Source organism: Trachypithecus francoisi, unplaced genomic scaffold (genome assembly GCF_009764315.1).
Source record: "Trachypithecus francoisi isolate TF-2019V2 unplaced genomic scaffold, Tfra_2.0 Lachesis_group5, whole genome shotgun sequence".
NCBI classification, from domain to species: domain Eukaryota; kingdom Metazoa; phylum Chordata; class Mammalia; order Primates; family Cercopithecidae; genus Trachypithecus; species Trachypithecus francoisi.
In genome coordinates this window covers 32,068,215-32,088,875 of record NW_022681470.1, presented here as the reverse complement: position 1 = coordinate 32,088,875, position 20,661 = coordinate 32,068,215, and the positions used below count along the sequence as shown (strand labels likewise).

The following is a 20,661-nucleotide window of genomic DNA, read 5'->3' as shown; positions in this document are numbered from 1 at the left end:
GATTCCCTCAAGGTTCCAAGCACAGGCACCAGGGCATCTGGTCAACCAGAGGCTGCTCTTTTGACCTGAATACCCCAGATTTCTCTTTATTGCTATTATAGGTTGAATTGTGTTCCATAAAAAGACATTGAAGTCTTGATCCCCATACCTGTGAATGTGACCTTATTTGTATATTGGGTTTTTGCAGATAATCAAGTTAAAATGAGGTCATTAGAGTGGGCCCTAATCCAATATGACTATGTCCTTATAGAAAGGGGAAATTTGGGCCTAGAGACAGACATGCCCACAAAAAGAATACCATGGTGAAGATGAAGGCTGAGATCGGAATGATTCTTGATTCTTCCACAAGCCAAGAAACGCCAAAGATCACCAGCAAATCACTAGTAGCTAGGAGAGGCATGCAACAGATTCTCACTCACAGCCCTCAGAAGGAAGCAGCCCTACTGACACCTTGACCTATTGTCTGTGAGACAATAATTTTTTTTTTTTTTGAGATGGAGTCTCACTCTGTCGCCCAGTCTGGAGTGCAGTGGCATGATCTCAGCTCAGTGCAACCTCCGCCTCCCAGGTTCAAGCGATTCTCCTGCCTCAGCCTCCCAAGTAGCTAGGACTACAGGCACCCGCCACCACGGCCAGCTAGTTTTTTGGATGTTTAGTAGAGAAGGTGTTTCACCATGTTAGCCAGGATGATCTCGATCTCCTGACCTCATGATCTGCCCGCCTCGGCCTCCCAACGTGCTAGGATTATAGGTGTGAGCCACCATGCCCGGAGAGACAATAATTTCTATTATTTAAGATACCCAGTTGGTGGTGCCTTGTTATGGCAGTCCTGGGAAACTAATAGGAACATCCAAGTCCCAACAGTTCAAGCCCCTACCTGCTTGGAAGTGATGCCACTCTAGGACTCTTCAGAGAGTTCTTTCAGTTTCAAGCTGGATGGCACTTGCACCTCAGCCAAGAATCGGGCTGCAAAGAGCAGAGTAGGGCTTCCTGCTCATACAAGGCCAGCACCCTCACTCAAAGCTATCCTTTCTTCTGCACCTTCTCACCCCAAGCATCTCAATGCTCCACAGCTGAAATACTTAACAGGACTTTTCTAAAACTTGATGTATGTTTATCGAACACCTACCAGGTGCCAAGAACTATTCTAGGCACTGAGGCTACAGAATAAACAGATAGACAAGATCCTGGTTCACATGAATTACATTCCAGTGGAGAAACTGGACAAGGCAGAAGAAAATAAACACCCAAAATTATTTTGATTATGAGTACTATGATGAAAAGTGAAATGAATGATACAGAGGCATGACCATGTTGAATCGAGTAGTTTGAAAAGGCTTCTCTGAGAAGGTGACGTTTTAACTAAGACCTAGATGACCTAAGCCATGTGAGGATCTGGAGAACATTCCAGGCAAAGGCAGAAGCCAGTGCAAAGGTCCTGAGGTAGGAATAAACTTGATGAGTTTCAAGAGTAGAAAAAAAGCAATATATTGCTGGAGCACAACGAATAAGCATAGAAGTCGTACATGGTGATATCTGAGAAGCAGGCAGGGCTGGATCACACAGAGCCCTGCCGGCCACAATTAGGAGTTTGTAACAGGAAGCAACAGAAAAGTTCTAAGCAAGGGAATTACTTAATCTAATTTATGTTTTAGAGACTAGACATGTCTATTCCATAGTCTCAAGTCTCTCCACACGACCTCCACTAGACATCTGGCTTTGCCTTGCTCTTGACTGACTGACGTTGCAGAGAACAGCTCAGCTCCCACCTACAGGGGTGCCCTCAGTGGCCCCTCTCTCCTAGAGGTCAGACTTCAAGGCCAGAGGGAGCAAACAATTTCACTTCATCCTAGCTCTAACAACCGTCTTTCCAGACCTCATTCTCAGGATTGACTTCTCTCAGGATCATTGACATTGGAGGTGTCTGGTCCCTTCAGAGACAACACTGCCCCTTAATCCACAGGCCACAACCACTGTGATCAAAAATACCAAAAAAAAAAGAAAGAAAGAAAGAAAGAAAAGAAAAGAAAAAAAAAAGAAAACCCCAAAGCATTCTCTAACATTTCCAAGGCTTGGGTTTTTAGTTGTGAAGAGCACTAGGTAGAAGTCTCAACCTTAACCCTAAACCTAAATTAATTTTGCTCCAGTTCAGTTTGAGCTGCACACCTCAAGCCCAGTCCAGTCCCTTTGCCCAGCCTCTCCTCCTGCATGAAATTTAGGGGCATACAATGCAAGGGCAGGTGTTCCTCCACATGCCCATCTATCCAAGCGCCTCTCTCCATCCAACTGCTAGAGAAATAGCACACATAACACATCAAGAATACATAGTATCTGGCAAGCTAAAGTACAGTGAGTGAGGAAACATTTCTTGGGAAAACAAGCTGCAGAGACATAAATCTGCTAAAAGATTCACCCAATTTACATCGCTAAACAGAACACTTCTCACTCCGAAGCCTCTGCACTCAGATTGATTCACAGCATTTCAGTCTTCCACAAGAACAATTGGTGGAAACTTGCCTTGCATTTGCAAATTAAAACAGTCCACTCGAGGTTTTCACAGAACGAATGGCTAGTTCACTCCAAAGTTAAATTCAAGTGTCAAAGGCAAGAACTATTTTAAATGTTTTAAGTGACAGTTGTTCTGGGCAGCACGTTATTGCACTGTAAGTTATTTATGCTGTTTCTGCCCAAAGAAGCTTGAAGAGATAGCCAGCCCTGGGAGAAAAAAAGCAGTATCCCCGTGGTCTTTTTGTGGCAACCCCAGAGAACAAGCACTGGGGTTGATGGAACTCAGGAAAAGCTTCAGTGGCAACAGGAAGCCAGCCCAGGCCTTGGGCACCTATTTTTGTACAGGGCATCATGCTGTGTACTGTCCATGGATTGCCTAATCCATGCAACAACCTGAAATGTTGGTATTATTTGTCCCTTTTACAGAGGTGGCCATCAAGGCCAAGCAGGGTTAAAAGACTTGCTCATGGTTCCATTACCAAAGATGTCAGAGCTGGGGATCAAACTGAAGTCTGACTCCAAAGCCTATATTATTTCTGCTACATCACATCGTCCATATATGTCTTACCTTTATAGCTGTGTTTATTCAGGTAAACACAGAGGAAGGCACCTTACACTTCAAAATCTTGAAATCAACAGTCTTTTTGTTTAGCAGTCAAATTTGATATTGTTCTATTCCATCTCCATCACTCGGGAGCTGGCTCTGATCCTACTGGGGTTTCCCTTGTTTTGTTTTTAAGCTTATGATGTTGGCTGGTTTATAGAACGCCACTGGAACTCTTGAATGGAAATGGGGGAAGCATAAAGTGTATTGATCTCCAGCTCCCAAGTATCACTCTAACCTGCCCAAGGAATTTGTCATGGCAGACCAAAAAGCTAAGGGTAGCCACAGTGTTCACTCAAATGTGAGCCAGAGGGTCAGGGGGTGTGGGCTGTCACCGCCAATCTTTTCAGAGTTCAAGATACACCACAAATGTACATTACATTATCATGTGTGATGTTGGTGATGTCTGTCTATTTGTAGAGATTGATGCCCCCAAGAACTTGCGAGTTGGTTCTCGCACAGCAACCAGCCTTGACCTCGAGTGGGATAACAGTGAGGCCGAAGTTCAGGAGTACAAGGTTGTGTACAGCACCCTGGCGGGTGAGCAATATCACGAGATACTGGTCCCCAAGGGCATTGGTCCAACCACCAGGACCACCCTGACAGGTGAGTAAGACCTATCTCTTAGGGTTATGCTGGTTGCTGAGTCTACACCCTCACAGTTCTCTCCCCAACCCACACACCTTACAAACCCATGGCCAATTCCTATTGATCTCATCTCCTAAGTGCCTAGCACATATGTCTAGTACTGTCCATTGTACTGCCATCACCTGTTCTAAGCCACTAACATCTCCTTTTTTTTTTTTTTTTTTTTTTGAGACAGAGTCTCTCTGTCACCCAGGCTGGAGTGCAATGGCACGATCTCAGCTCACTGCAACCTCTGCCTCTTGAGTTCAAGCAATTCTCCTGCCTCAGCCTCCCAAGTACCTGGGATTACAGGCATCTGCCACCATGGCTGGCTAATTTTGTATTTTTAATAGAGATGGGGTTTCTCCATGTTGGTCAAGCTGGTCACAAACTCCCGACCTCAGGTGATCCACCCACCTCGGCTTCCCAAAGTGCTGGGATTACAGGTGTGAGCTACTGCACCTGGCCTTCCAGTAACTTTTTCAGAGTACATTTTTGATTATGCCATTGCACTATGCAGATATTCCAGGGACTTCCCACTGCTCTTAGGATAAGCCCAGACCCTTAGTATGGACACCAGGCCCTGCCTGGTTTTCCCCTGCCCTCTCCAGACTCACGTCCCACCCACATATGCTGGTGTTTTCTGGGCTCCAGGCCCATAAGTCTGCTTCTTTCCATTTCTCAAATACGTTTTCCCTCCTGCTACAGGGCTGGCAAATGCTGTTCCCTCTGTCTGATAGGAACCTCTTCATCTAGCCGATGCAGACTTTCCCTTCCACTCCCAGGTTACTTCCCACTTCGGGGAGCCTGTTTGGTTCCTGGAAGAGGTCAGTTCATTCTGTCCAGCAGCCTCATCTTGCCAGTTTCCACTCACCTCCTAGCACTCCTCAGGTTATCATTTTACATGTGTGGCATGATTATTTGACTCTCAGTCTCCACCCTAAATCTCTGCGAACATTGCACCATATTTGGTTTTGCTCATCATTGAATCTCAGAGTTCAGCATTTCCCGAATGAATGAATGAAACTGCAAAAGTTCACTACGACTTGGGCATGGATTGCAAGAGTTCACTGATAAAATGAGAGCCGAGTCATGCCATATGCACCCTGTGAAAAGTTTGGGTTTATTCTTAAGGGCAATGGAGAGTCATTGAGGGATTTTAAGAAAGGTGATGTAATGACTGGATTGTACAGAGAAGGGCAAGGTCAGAGGCAGGAAGACTGGTTAGGAGGCTGTTGCTGGAGTCAAAGGGAAATGATGATGGCATGGACTAAGGCAGTGTCCTTGGTCACAATGATACCTGGCTGGGAAGCGTTCCCTGTTCCCTGGGAGTGTGAGACCCAGTCAACACCACTCCTGGGGCCTCTGGCTCACCCATCCAAGAAAACCTCTCTTCCCAAACTCACCAAAGGGTAGAAGACTGGAAATGGGGGCGCGGTTTTCAGATGAAGGAGATGCTGTGCAGAACAGTCGTGGACCAGGAGCTGCCAGTGTGCTCACAGACAGAGATTCTGTTTAGTTTGTGTCTTGGATTCCTACAAAAGTATTTGCTGTCTTGGTAGACAAGGGATACACAGCAAAGAGCACTTACAGTAAACAAGGGCAGTATAATCAAAGCAGTTTTCCTCCCAAGTTGAAATCCCAAACCGCCTTGCCAAATACAGCCAGTTAAAGTAAATATAATAAATGCCTTTTCCAGACAGACGCACTCCTAAAGGCACAGCAAGGAGATCGGAAGATATGCTGACCAAGCGGATTAACAGGGGTGAATTAGGCAGAGAAAGGATAGACCAGCTGGCATAGGGCCTCGCAGAGAGCTTGAAACAGTCACAAAAATTAAGCTAAATCCCCCCAAAAAAACACAAAAACTGAAATGATACAGAAGGGAACTGATTCTAAGTGCAGCCCATCCCTGCCTAGAGCCGCAGGCTAATTTGGTAATTAGCAGTTATATAAAATCAATGGCTAACTGTTCAGATGGAGGATGCACCATGAAATCGTCACAGAGACAGAAAACCCAGACACGTCCTAGTTCTTATTTCCCTCTACTGGGAAAAAAAAACATTCGACACTCACAGATCATCTGTCTTATTCCAGGCACCCTCATACAGTTATAACTTCTTTAATCTTCACAACCACCTCATGAGGTGGGTATGGTTAGCATTCCCATTTTACAGATGAGGAAACTGAGGCTCATGGAGTTTGAAAACTTGTCCAAGTTCACAAAGCTAGCAAGGGGCACAGCTGTTATTCAAACCCACTCCTTCTGAGTACCAGTCAGAAGGTGACCCTTCCATGGCTGCTTCCACTAAAGAAGTAAAATGTAAGGGACAGTCCAAATTTAAATGCCACAGACCTAGAAGGGATGGGAAAATTATTATTGAGTATGGGGCTTAAATAGGTTGATTTTTTGTTACAGTCAGACTTAAAACATTTCAAACATATATATTACATTACATTTATATATTACACACAATTATCTCAGGGAGCTCACTGCTGGGGAGATTTATAAAGGCAAATAGCTTAACATAATTTAAGAAGGGATTATTGGCACATAAGGAAATCAAGTGTATCTGTACTCGCTGAGATGCTAGTTGCAAGGATTGTTGGTTCTCCTGCTGAGGCATCTGGGGGAAGAGAAGGGAGAGCCATGAAAAAGAGAAAGGAACAAAAGGGAGAAGTTTGACTTTGGCTCTAAAACATTGTGCTTTCTCCCTCACTCTCCAACTTGGAGCCTAAAAAGTTAAGTTTTTCAGCCTCCAACACCTGTGTTCAGACTCAGTTTGATTTGATTGCTGTGCTCTGTGCAATATGCTAAGAGCCTAGACTTTCAACTCTGTACCCAGGCTTGCCACTTACTGTGTGATTTGGGACAGTTGATTGAATCTTTCTAAACCTCTGTTTCTTCATCTGTTAAAGGGGACTGATACCACCGACCCCACAGTGCCATCATGAGGCGTTCATGAGACCATACATTTAACGAGCTTAAGGTAGTGCTTCTGACAACAAACTACTCAGTAAGTGGATGGCAGTGGTGAAGAAGAAAGAGATGAGGAGGTCTGTGAGCTACTGGATTGTTTAGGATGTCCTCCTTTAGTCCAGGTGGCCTAGTGGTTTAGAACTTTGCCTCCCACAGCATGGTGCAGCCACCAGCAGCCCAGGCATCACCCCCAGAGACGTTGGAGGCCTCTTCTCCCGAGAACTACCAACTCAAAGCCTGCATTTTAGGACCCCTGCTTCAAGGAAATCCATGAAACTCACTTAGGGCACAGCTTTGGAAGTCACCCCACTCAGGGGTGAGACCAGCTTCATGAAGTGTGCATCCTTGAACAAGTTTCTTAAATTTCCTGCACTTCAGTTTTCGCACCTGAAAGACATCCTATCTACCTCATTGGGTTGTTGTGAGGATTAAATGAAATCATACATATAACCCTATTCAAGCACTTAAGATGGAACTTGGCACACAGCAAGCACTCAATACCCATTTGATTTTTTATTGGTATTGAACCTCACAAAGCTCAGACCTGAAGCCATGGCTGCTTGGCCTTTTCCAGGCACAACGTCAGGCCCCCTTTACTCTCGCTATTGACTCTCAACCCTTAAAGCTCTGTGGCACCTGTATTTGCCATTCCCTGCAGGAGCCCTTGTCTCTGAGTCCACCATTTTCCTCTTTGCTGTGGAATCCACATTCCTGACTCTCCTGGTCTCTGAGACATTCCCAGGGCTGGCTGGCAGCAAGTACCCCCTCTCGACCTCCCTCTTTACAAATGTTGCCCTTTGCCACACAGAGTCCAGGCTGGGGCCCAAAATTCGAAACACTCCCCTGCCCCCCATTATTCTCTGTAGGCAATGTCCAGAGAATTCCTTCTGGGATATGAATTTGCTTCTGAACAATAGACTCAATGTCTGCAATGACTTTTGCTCTCTGCTCTGGTGGCTTCTGTGTCCTTAATAAGTCTGTCTCAGGCTCAGTCACTTAGCCTGTATGGTGTCTGTTTGGCCTGTGCACCATACCTATAGTCCCAAAGGGGTCCTTGAGTGTTACACACCTTACCAGCAAGATTAGAACCTGGCACCATGTAACAGGGTACAATACCACTCTGCTTTCTGGGCAGCAACAAGAACAACAAAAAGAAATAATTTAGGAAACTCCAAGTAGAGAGAGGGAGGGAAAGAGAGAGAGAGGGGAGGGAGAAGATTTTTAGTTGCTGATTGCAATTTAGCCAAAAACATCAACTTCCCTGCCTGGGACTAATGCAAATTATAAACACTACTCTGGCCTTTGTATACAAGGTGACTGCTCTAATCTGTCATCAAAAAGGCATGTGGTTGTGTTTTTGCAGTAGGGGAGGGGACTTGCCCTCAGCCATCCACACTCTCTCACCTGGTCTTCCCTCATGAACAGAAGCCTAGGATCCTTGAGGATTCTCATGACTAGGAAATAAGGCAAAACGAGCCAGGCCCATGTGGTCACAGGATCATCATGCTCTCACAACCACCCAAAGCCTGTTCATTGCACCCCTCACCCACTCCACAGGGCACCTGCCTGTGGGCCTCATGGTGGCACTTGCCAACCTGCTGCCTCTCCCTGGACCAGGACTATCTCGATCTCCAGTTGACAAGCTGAAAAATTGCCAACAGGGCCTAGGAAATCCAGAAGCTTGACAGTTTCTACAGATGTGATACAACATAGGACTGCAAGAAAACAGAGACTTACAGCCAGTCACACATGATGCACTCACATGCACCACATGCACACATGTACACACAAACACACCTACACACTCTTGCACTTACACTTAAGCACATACACACTCACACACACATACACACATGCACACACTGACAGTCATATACACCACACATGCTCATGTACTCATACATATACACTACAAGTTCATATACCTTCACACTTACACACACTCACACACACTAGGCTGACACCTGTAAGCACGTCCTGATCATGCTTTGGGAGCTGCTGCCTTCAAGGTTTCTGGCCTCAATGGGGGTCTAGTGGTGAGAAGGTGGGCTCCTCAGGGTACACTGGCAGGCCATGTGCTTGTCTGCAGGAGAAGAAATCTGAGACTCCAGAGGGAGTCCAGCTGGCGAGTCAGCACTGACCACGACACTCGATGTCCACCTCGCCCTGTCTGCACTCCCTGATGGGCCAGTGCACAAACACCAAACCCAGCACCAGACCTTCAACGCCCTGCAGCTCTTCTGAGGAGGAAAGGACCAGGCACAGGGCCTGGGGGCCTGGGCCAGATAGTGCTCAGCCTCCTTTGGGCGAAGTCACAGTGACCCCAAGTGGTCACTTTGGTAAGGCACCCACCAAACATGGTGTCACCTTCCAGGGGCGGGAAGGTGGGGAGTGGGCTGCAGAGACCCAAGTAGAAGTGGAGGAAAGAAAGGACAAAGGCTTCCACGTACCTCTTCCTCACGGAGCTGGGACATACAGGGCCTATTCCTTATTTGTCTTAAAGGCTGGGGATAAGGGGCCCAGGGGAAAAGCCAGATGGGACTATTTCAGCTTCAGCTTCCACTTCCTCAGCAGGGAGTACTTGTTCACAGCAACAACCCAGAATAGGGATGCTCCTGTAGGACAAGGCTGATGAGCTTTGTTTCTCATTAATTCCACCAGCAATAAGAAAGCTCCATCTGAGAACAGTCCTTAGAAGTATTATTTTTCCTATCAAAAATGGGATTGTTAGGCTAGTCCCTTCCTTTAAATCAGGATGGAATTGGCTGCTTCTCTTGAGACTTGAACATCATGCACATGAAAAAAGCAGGGAAAGGCCTCGAAAGCCTGACTCATTCCAGGAACCCTGAAGATGCACCTGTCATTATCCAAAGAGATAAGTGTGGGGAGGCTGGGAGCTCAGATCTCCATTTAACTAAAAAGTAGATTGGTGTCTATCTGGTGTGATTTCAGGGGCTCTCCAAAGATCCTCTCTGCATATCTCCCCTATGAAACCTCTGGTCTCCAAATTCCACTGATGGGAAATTTCTCTGTGAGGGACCTTATATTAGTCCCTGGGTTTTCATGAATTATTTTGCCAGAGCTGCCTTTGCATGCCCTGTTTCCTTTGTCTGGGATGCCCTCCCTGCCACCAGATGTCCATGGATCCTACAAAACCCAGTCCAGATATCCTCTCTTCAGAGTCTCCCCAACGCTCCCCACCACCACCGCTACTGCCACCACCGCCATGCTGCTTCTATGCATGTTTTCTCACTATACTACATACTGAAAAAAAATAAAATCTTTGACCCAAAGACCTAAGAGTCTAGTGAGGAAACCAATATGAAAATTAACAATAATAACATAATCACTATAAAAACTGCAGATTGACGGCAAGTTCCTTGGGGACAGGGTCCTCAGTTTGTCCCTCTCCACGAAGGTAGGCACCCAGTGCACTAGGGCCAATCACACCCCTAACCTCGGTTTCATAGACTTGAGCTTCACAGACACTTGGTAGATGATCCTAGGGATTTAAAGATGGAAAGAGTCCATATTTCCTCATGTCCACTTGAGCCCAACCAAGCCCGCAGACCCCAAGTATCTTATTCATGTTTTCGCTAGCAAGAGACAGCAATCTTAGTTCCTTGGGCCTCCTTCTCCCTACCATTTTCTCTGCTAGCAACAGCAGGCATTCCAAAACAGGGCTAAATAAGTCATTCTGCCTTTATTACCACAGTCCTTGCACTGCAGGTGAGAGTGTGCTAGCTCCTGTTCCTCTCCAGCCCTCATTAATCTATGAACGCTCATTATGTCCCCATTCTGACCACTAGAGAATTCCATATTTCCTTCCCTCTATCTTTCCTTATCTTAGCCAGCTTTAAGTTCTGACTCAAATACCTTCTCTGGAAAGACTTATCTGCCTATTACGGCCCATGCTGATCTTCTCCCTGCTGATTGTGTCCTCTTAGTCCCTTGCTGATCTTTTCCTCTTAGTTGGCAGCCCCTGCTTTGCTCCTGCATTAGTCTATTTGCATCACTATAAAGGAATACCTGAGGGTGGGTAATTTATAAAGAAAGGAAGTTTGACTGGCTTACAGTTCTGCAGGGTGTACAGGAAACATGACGCCAGCATCTGCTTCTGGTGAGGGCCTCAGAAAGCTTACAATCATGGGGAAAGCCAGAGGGCGAGCCCCCGCATCACACAATGAGAGGCGGCAAGGGCTCGGGGGAGGTGCCACACACTTTTAAACAACCAGATCTCACGAGAACTCACTCACTATCTCGAGCACAGCTCCAAGCCATTCATGAGGGTTCTACCCCCATGACCCAAGCACCTCCCACTGGGCCCCACAGCCAACATTGGGGATGCCAATCAACATGAGATTTGGAAGGGACAAGCATCCAAACTATAATAGGTACCACATCACTCTCAATTTCCAATTTGCTTAATCTGCTCCCTCCTCCTGTCCTGTAAGACTCAGGGATGGGAACCATGCTATGATGTGTCAGAAAAAACAAGAGACTTGGGTTCCAAACCTAGTTTTGTTTTGTTTTGTTTTTGAGATGGAGTCTCACTCTGTTGACCAGGCTGGAGTACAGTGGCATGATCTCGGCTCACTGCCAGCTTCGCCTCCCAGTTTCATGCCATTCTCCTGCCTCCGCCTCCCCAGTAGCTGGGACTATATATAGGTGCCCGCCACCACGCCCAACTAATTTTTTTGTATTTTTAGTAGAGATGGGTTTTCACCGTGTTATCCAGGATGGTCTTGATCTCCTGACCTCATGATCCGCCCATCTCAGTCTCCCAAACCTAGTTTTATCATGTAATAGTTGTGTGACCTTGGCCAAGGAATAGATTTCTTTTTTTTTTTTTTTTTTTTTTTTTTTTTTTGAGACGGAGTCTCGCAGTCGCCCAGGCTGGAGTGCAGTGGCGGATCTCAGCTCACTGCAAGCTCCGCCTCCCGGGTTTACGCCATTCTCCTGCCTCAGCCTCCCGAGTAGCTGGGACTACAGGCGCCCGCCAACTCGCCTGGCTAGTTTTTTCTATTTTTTAGTAGAGACGGGGTTTCGCCGTGTTAGCCAGGATGGTCTCGATCTCCTGACCTCGCGATCCACCCGTCTCGGCCTCCCAAAGTGCTGGGATTACAGGCTTGAGCCACCGCGCCCGGCCGGAATAGATTTCTTAGAGCTCCTGTTCGCTTATCTAAAATACCCTATCAGTAGCACTGCAGGGAAATTAAATAACATGTGAATATTTAAGAAGCTCAGTTATAATTGCATAACTCTTTATCATCAGACACTCAAAACTTTTTTACTTCTCTTTTTCTTCCCTCCCCTTTGTCATTATTCTTTTCCATGTAGCTTAATGCTTGGCATATTATGGGTGCTCACTAAATAATTAATTTACTTTTTTAGCACAGATTCCTTTTCATCCCCAAAAGGGCAAGGCTAATGTCTTGTTTAGCTCACACCACCTTGTGCCTGACACAAAGGAGGCCCTTAATAATATTTGCTGAGTGGATGACTGTGCTTTAGAGGTTCCAAGAAGAATGGGTGTGAGGTAAAAGAGTTGAGAAAAGCATCAACCTCCAACCTGAACAAAGAAAGTTCTGTAAGGAATGGAGAGTAGTGATTTCCTATGGGATGAATTTTCCGTGCTATTGTTAAGAAAGGGAACAGGGCCATTTATATGTTACCACTTGCAGGAGTTGGATGGAGAGATAAAGGGGGCATTGATAAAGAGCAATGGGGTCTTTAAAAAGTGAGAAATCCCTAGGAGTACTCAGAGTGCTGATATATAGGTGCACTGGCTATGCCTTGGATACTTGTGGCTTTTTTTTTCAGCAGAACTATATTTTACCTGCTGGCAAAGAGCAACAATTCACTTGTAGCATAGAAGAAAGCTGCTGAAAATCAAAGGAAAGCAGCAGACACAAACCTATGCGAGTCCCACTTTTCCATCCTCTAGACAGAAAACCTGGGAAGAGAATGCTTTAAATTCTGCTCTGCAGTTTTCTGGGAGAAGATGATTCCATTGTAAATTATTGAACATTTCATTTAAGCTTCATAAATAAGAAACTGGGATGAAAATGTTACATGTTAGATCTGTTTGGCAGCGTATAATTTCTGTCTTATTCCCTCGATCTGTCACCCTTCATCTATGTTGGAGAATTTCTACTTCATTATAGGCAATTGAAGGTCTCAATCAGTTGCCTGATAAAAATAGTTTATGTCCCAAAGGTAATCTCATTTCTGCAACCAAGGATGTACCTGGGACTCACTGAACATATTGATAGAGATAAATCTGTGCTTCAAATGGATCTGGAGGTACTGCAATCACCCACTCAATCTAGAGCTAGGTACTTGGCCCAGCCAGGGGCAAGGTCCTCACAGCCACCTGGACTCCCTGAATCACTGGTTTCCAACAGAGCCAACAGGCTAAGCCCCAGCAAACCAATAACAACAGGTGTACCCAGGAACAGCCTGTACTTGCCTGGGTTACTTTTTGTAGTTGATGAGACTACTCACAAAAAAAAAAAAAAAAGTACTCAAAATCCAGGAATAGTTCTCTGTGCAAAGTAATAAAATATTAGCTATTACCAGTAAGATCCAGGCACTGGACTTTAAACACCTGGACTCATATAATCCTCATGATGACCCTCTGATATAGATGCTGTTATTATTCTCATTCTTCAGAAATTGAGGCTCAAAGATGTTAAGTAATCAAAATTACACAGGTAAAAGGTGGAAGAGACTGAATATAAACATAGATATGTCAGATGTCAAAGGCTGTCAAACTTCAAAGTTTACCTCCACTGGTGTTGCCACTTTAGAGAAAGAAAGAATCCAGGGTTGGGAAAGAAAGTGAGCTGGTTCAAGAAAAGAAAGAGGGCTGATTCGAATGCCTACCCAGACGGCTTCAGGACTGCATTCCTGGGAGGGAAACTGGCCTGGTAAGCTCTGCCATGCTTAAGCAACATTTATTGCATGGACTGCACAAAAGCCTACTGAGGAAGGGGATGAAGAACTCCCTGGCTGCCAGGCAGCATTCCTCTTGGCCAAGCCAAGCCATTTGTTAAAGAAATGTTGCTCAAAGTATTTCCAATCAAAATCAGGGATTCCAGAGAAATCACAGCTGCCCTGAGAAGCCAGTGTGATGGAAGAAGTAATAGGACATCCCATTCCTCCTAAAAGCCCTGAACTCTGAGACTAGAAGCCAGCGGGCATCTCTAGCTGGTCACAGACTTACTCCGTGCCACAGTTTCTTTTTATAAAAAGATGATGTACTCTGTTGAATAACAGTCCCCTCAAAATGCATGTCCACCCCAAACCCATGAGTGTGACCTTATTTGGAAATAAGGTCTTTACAGATGCAGTAGAGTTAAGATGAGGTCATACTGGATTAGGGTGGCCCCTAAATTCAATGTGACTGGTGTGGTTATAAGAAGAGGGGAAGACACAGACACACAGGGAGAAGGCCATGTGTCTACAGAGGCAGAGACTGGGGTGACACAACTACAAGCCAAGGAATGCCAGGGAGTGCTGGCAACCACCAGAACCAAAGTCTCCTTGAGCCTTCAGAGGAAACATGGTCCTGGGGACACTTTTATTTCAGACTTCTAGACTTCAGAACTGTGGGAGGACACATGTCTGTTTTAAGCCACACTGTGTGTGGTAATTTATAACAGTAGTCATAGGAAGCTAATGCAGATGGAGAAAAGACTGCTTATCCCACCTGCCTCCCAAGGTTGTGATGAGACTCTAAAACACAATCCATTCTGAAAAACACAGATGTTATATAAAACAGAATACCATTGCAATCAGCCATGAGCCCACACAAAGTCCCACAAAGAGCCTACCGGAAGGACTCAGACTGATCATTAGAGGTCGGCAGGGTGATCACTTGATTTTGTTGGGTTTTATTGTTTTGTTTTGTTTTTGTTTGTTTGTTTGTTTTTGCTTTTTTGATACAGAATCTCACTCTGTCACCCAGGCTGGAGTGCAGTGGTGTGATCTTGGCTCACTGCAACCTCCGCCTCCTGGGTTCAAGTGATTCTCCTGCCTCAGCCTCCCAAGTAGCTGGGACTACAGATGCACGCCACCACACCCAGCTAATTTTTGTAATTTTAGTAGAGACAGGTTTCAGCATATTGGTCAGGCTGGTCTCAAACTCCTGACCTCAGGTAATCCACCCACTTCGGTCTCCCAAAGTATTGGGATTATAGGCGTGAGCCACCGTGCCCCGCCTTTGTTGGGTTTTTCTACAATCCCAGTCCTAACAGATAAAGATGAGTTTGATGCCAGTTGTAATAGATGAAATAGCCCTCAAACAATCCCCAGCATCTGTGAATATAACCACCTTACAGGACAAAAAGGACTTTGCAGGTATGATTAAATTAAAGATCTTGAGAAGGAGAGACTAGCCTGTCCTATGCAGGTGGGTCCAACATGATCACAAGGATTTTCATAAGATGGATGTAGGGAGGTCAGAGTCAGAGTAGATGCAATGATAGGAGCAGAGGTCAGAGAGAGAAAACAGATTTGATCGTTTCAAGCTGCTGGCTTTGAAGATAGATTAAGAGACCATGAACCAAAGAATGCAGGCAGCCTCTAGAAGCTAGAAAAGGCAGGGAAATGGATTTTCTCCTAGAGCCTCCAGAAGGAATGCGGCCCTGCTGAACTACTTTAGACTGCAGACCTCCTGAACTAACTGTAAAATAATCTACTTTTGTTGTTGTAAGTCACTAAATTGTGGTGATGTGTTACAGCAGCAATAGGAAACTAGTACACCAGTCAAACTGGTTAGTCTGAAAATAAATGTGAAAGAGGGCAAGGAGAGAACCCACAGAATTCCAGATCTTCTAGGAGCCTCTCAGGGATCCTTTGTGATAAACCTCCCAAAGAATTTCCTCAGAGAAGCTTACACCCTTTAGTGAGACAGTTTTTGCATTTCCTCTGTCTTCCTGGACTCCCCTGGAAGTATATTCTAAAATTAGATCCACAACCTTAGATACCCTGAGGCCTGAATTACTGAACTTGGTGGGAAGCCCACAGCAACAGGACTTCTGCATACCCCTACTTGACAGCCCTGTGCTTAGAAAAAAAAATCCATCCACTGTTGCTCCCTAGAATGGACCCAGGAGTCCCCATATGGCCTCAACTCCTATAAAAGGTATAACTTGGTCCTTGTATATAACATTCAAGAAATGCTTTACAGGCTTATGTCCACACTGTCTCTCTTGATTACATACTCCTGAAATTCACAATTTAAGCAAGAAATCCCCTCACTGGTTCAAGCCAACCTGAGACGCTAAGCATACAAGGAGTCCTTGTATACTTAGGTGAGCACACCTCTGAAGGTCACTGACAAGGCAGCCTCGCTGCCTTCCCACAGAGCCTGGCTGCAAGAAGGAAGCTCCGCATGGGCTGGTTCATCCTATTGACTTGGATTCCTAAATAGTGAAATTGGGATTTCCTAATAGTTGAAATTAGGAGAGGATTCAAGGAGGACCAAACACAAGGTATGAATAAGAGTCTAAGATCGTTTTCTTCCCTGCTTTCAGCCTTCCTAGCCCTGCCTGATACACAGAATAATGTTTGTTTCTCCATCCACTGATAGATCTGGTACCTGGCACTGAGTATGGAGTTGGAATATCTGCCGTCATGAACTCACAACAAAGCGTACCAGCCACCATGAATGCCAGGACTGGTGAGTAGGAGGACTGCTGAGGAAGACCAGGTTAGCCTATAAGCCTAAGGAGTCATGGAAGCTTGTCCCAGCAAAAATTAGTCAGAAAGCAATGTCTTCCAGTGAACAGGGCTTTGGTGACAACTGTCAGCCTAGAAACAACATCTACCCTATGCCTATTCCCTAACCTCTGACATGCAGGATGGAGTCACCCTCTTCCGCACAGACCTATGCTCGGTCCCCCATGGTCTGAAGAGTTGCTCAGGGCTGTACCCTCTGTACTTCCACCTCTGAAGAGCAGAGGTGGAAAATCCTAAATAGGTTGATGCCATTGCAGGCCATATTTTTATCTAGACCACCCCGACAGCAGGCAGAATGGGGCATCTTCACCCTGCATGCACCACAGATGCCCTCACAAAGGTCACTTGGATGAAAGTCTAGATTTGCAACAACCCATTAAATCTGAGGGCAGAAGAAAAGTCCAGTTGAGACCCTTGCTGCTCTGGATTCAGCAGTTTTGCTTCCAAATCCTGGGTAAATTTCAAAGTCATTTCAGCAGCTATGGTACTAGCAGCCTGGGCCGGGCTAGGGATTTTAAACTGGTCCTTGTCCCAAGGTTCAACCTCTCTAGAGAACCACATGGACAAAGGTCTCCAGTTCCTCAAATCTAGCTGCCTGCCTGGCCATGGTTAGAACAAGCCAAAATAGCCTCAGGGTTGGAGGGTGGTGCCCTTCTGTTACCAGGATGGCATATCCCTACTTGGTGGTAGCTACGATTTTTGTCCTTATGGCTTATTGAGAAAGGATGGGAGAAAATGAATATGAGGAGCTTGACAATCAGCAGCCAGCTTTGTCCCAGAGGTGGATGCAATCCAGTGGTATCAGAGCTCATCGTGCCTTTCTGCAGATTGTTCATCTGTTTGCCAAGCCCCTGGCCATCATTCAGAGGGAAGGTGCTTAGCAAAATATGAGATAAGTGTCAGCAATGACAAGCTAGTGCTTATAGTCCGCAGGCCTGCTGATAGCTTGCAAACACACAAAGCAGGCCAATAATATACTGCCCTCCTGGGGAACATGTGTAAAATAGGCCATTTATGTCAATCCACAGAACTTGACAGTCCCCGAGACCTCATGGTGACAGCCTCCTCAGAGACCTCCATCTCCCTCATCTGGACTAAGGCCAGTGGACCCATTGATCACTACCGAATTACCTTTACCCCATCGTCTGGGATCGCCTCAGAAGTCACTGTACCCAAGGACAGGACCTCATACACATTGACAGATCTAGAGCCTGGGGCAGAGTACATCATTTCCATCACTGCTGAGAGGGGTCGGCAGCAGAGCTTGGAGTCCACTGTGGATGCTTTCACAGGTACCAGAGCAGCAGAAATCCCAGCGAGGTTCAGGGATCTGTGGATCTTAGTATGAGAAATTCATCCAGGCAACTCACCCTTCCAATGTTCCATTTCCTTTGGAGAAAAGAGAGGTGGGTAGAAAAGGATAGACGCAAAACTAATAAATGCATCAAGAGGGAAGGGTTGGAAGTAAAGGGGAGAGGTGAGCAACAGTGTTACTCGCCTGAAAACTTGTGTCTGGTTTTTCTATGGCCTTGACATAGTAGTTAATTCTGCCCATCTTTCCCTACTGCAGTAAATCAGTGGGAATACAGAGAATCCATGGGATCGTGTAAAATTCCTTCCAGGATACAGGCTTTCAATCCTGGGCCAGTATTATGATTAACTCACAGAAGTATTTCTCATTTTAACAGAATCCATCTTCCCATATTTGGATTGGAAAAAGTGGAGTGAACAGGACTGGAGAGTGAAGAGGTGGAATCTCTGGGTTAGTGGGTGAAGGTGTAGCCCTTGTTAACAAGGACAGCAGATCACTTTAGCCAGGAAGTTCTTCTGGCCCAACGGCCCATCTTCTCACATGTTTCAGGACCATCCATCTCCTTTGCTTTGCAGGCTTCCGTCCCATCTCTCATCTGCACTTTTCTCATGTGACCTCCTCCAGTGTGAACATCACTTGGAGTGACCCATCTCCCCCAGCAGACAGACTTATTCTGAACTACAGCCCCAGGGATGAGGAAGAAGAGATGACAGAGGTCTCCCTGGATGCCACCAAGAGGCATGCTGTCCTGATGGGCCTGCAACCAGCCACAGAGTATATTGTGAACCTTGTGGCAGTCCATGGCACAGTGACCTCTGAGCCCATTGTGGGCTCCATCACCACAGGTGAGGCTGGAGGACTTGGCAGCAGGTGATGAAAGGGGTTCTCACAGTAACCTTTGACAAATCAATGAAATTTTAAAAGAGAAAGACCCAAGGAGTAGGGGACTGCCTAGAGAAAGTCTATGAGCTGTTCTGAAACAGCTACTTCCTCCAGTGATGAAGAAGATGCGTTAGATGAGAAACCCCCATTTGGAAGGTGGGACAAAGTCAATGTCTTGAGGAGGTCAAAGTTTGAATGCATTTGTCCAAAACACTTCCCATTACCAGCTTAGAAAAAAAAGCACTGGAGATAGCTAGTCTGCAACAGGAATCCCTCTACAGTGAAGAGACACCTGTTCCTATTCTGGAGAGCCACCTCTTAACTGCCCAGAAAGGTCACTGGTACAAATGATGCTTCCTTAGTCTCGCATGGGACTAGCATGCAATCAGATAGTGACCTGGCACTCAGAGAATGGGGTTGGTTTGGATGTTGCTTAGAAAACACAGGCACTCTGAGATGAATTGGATCAATCCCAGCTCATTATTCCCAAATACAGTTTCAAATATGAGGTGCATGTGGGTGAAGACATGTATGTTTGGGTCGTTTCCTACTTACTAACAAGAACTTACAAACTGGACAAGTGGATTAAACACTCAGCTGATCAACTCTGTGATCCCCTAGCAGAAAAAAAAAAAAAAACGGGGGCCAGGCGCGGTGGCTCAAGCCTGTAATCCCAGCACTTTGGGAGGCCGAGACGGGTGGATCACGAGGTCAGGAGATCGAGACCATCCTGGCTAACACGGTGAAACCCCGTCTCTACTAAAAAAAATACAAAAAAAAAAAAACCTAGCCGGGCAAGGTGGCAGGCACCTGTAGTCCCAGCTACTCGGGAGGCTGAGGCAGGAGAATGGTGTGAACCCAGGAGGCGGAGCTTGCAGTGAGCTGAGATCTGGCCACTGCACTCCAGCCTGGGTGACAGAGCGAGACTCCCTCTCAAAAAAAAGAAAAAAAAAAAAAAAAAGGCCATAGCATAAATGAAATACAATTTAGGAAAATGGATTTGTTCTGGACTTGTGCTCTGAAATCCCTGTACAGTCAATAGGCAGTTTTTCAAAACTGAAACCAAAGGTAACTGCTAAAGAATAAGAGATACAGGCAAAATTTGGTTTAGCTTTAAAAAAAACAATTACCCCAGAGAAAATGCCTATGTTTCTCCCAATTCAAAACAAGACATATGAATTTTAAAAAGTTCCTAGTTGGCCTGCAGATAGGTAACAGGTACAGAGCTTGCCAGCTTGGCTTCATGTTGTTAAAACATTCTCCATGGACATAGCTTTAGTCATACCTACAAGGTTTCAAATGAAACACCAGCCTGACCATGGTTTTAAGGATACCCTATTACGCAGAAAGATCCTGTCTGCCTTTGGGACAACACTGGCTTTTTGGTCAATATAAAACCAGGGATGAGAATTTCTTTTTCACACTGTGCTTTCTGTCTTTTTCCCTCAACCACTGGGTCCTTGTAGGAATTGATCCCCCAAAGGACATCACAATTAGCAATGTGACCAAGGACTCAGTGATGGTCTCCTGGAGCCCTCCTGTTGCATCTTTTGATTACTACCGAGTATCATATCGACCCACCCAAGGTAACAAAGTGATTTGACTTCTCAAAGATGCTAGGATTTGGATGAAGAATATGGGAGAATTAGCAGATCCCGCAGAACATCCACTCCTGCCTGAGTTTCTCCTCTTCTCTGTGGCATGCTCCATCAGAATGAGAGTGGGCTGGTGAGCAGCCAAGAAACCCTGCACTCACCAATGCCTCTTGAGAAAGGCTTGATTACATTCACCCAGAAAGCAGGCCCTTCCCTAGCAGAGGTAACTGGTCACCATTATCTAGGCAGTGTCATGAGAAACAAAGAGGCCCAAAAGAATCTGCCAAGAACTAGGGTCACATGAACTTTCCTACAAGAATGAAGTTCAAGACTAGGATCCAGAGGGATGGCTAAAGACCCAGCAAAGCCAGATGGAGCCTCGGTGACGTGGTCCCATTTTAGCCAC

At 45.8% G+C, this 20,661-nt stretch overlaps 1 protein-coding gene across 3 annotated transcripts in view; it reads left to right on the top strand.

The window, feature by feature from the left end:
• Positions 1–20,661, top strand: part of TNR (tenascin R) — a 425,799-nt gene that overhangs the window by 359,943 nt on the left and 45,195 nt on the right. For all 3 annotated transcript variants that reach the window (XM_033199012.1, XM_033199011.1, XM_033199013.1), the window contains 5 exons: positions 3,533–3,718; positions 16,318–16,407; positions 17,495–17,758; positions 18,354–18,623; positions 20,127–20,246. In XM_033199012.1, the coding sequence (XP_033054903.1) occupies positions 3,533–3,718; positions 16,318–16,407; positions 17,495–17,758; positions 18,354–18,623; positions 20,127–20,246 (930 nt within the window). The remainder of the gene's footprint in view (positions 1–3,532; positions 3,719–16,317; positions 16,408–17,494; positions 17,759–18,353; positions 18,624–20,126; positions 20,247–20,661) is intronic.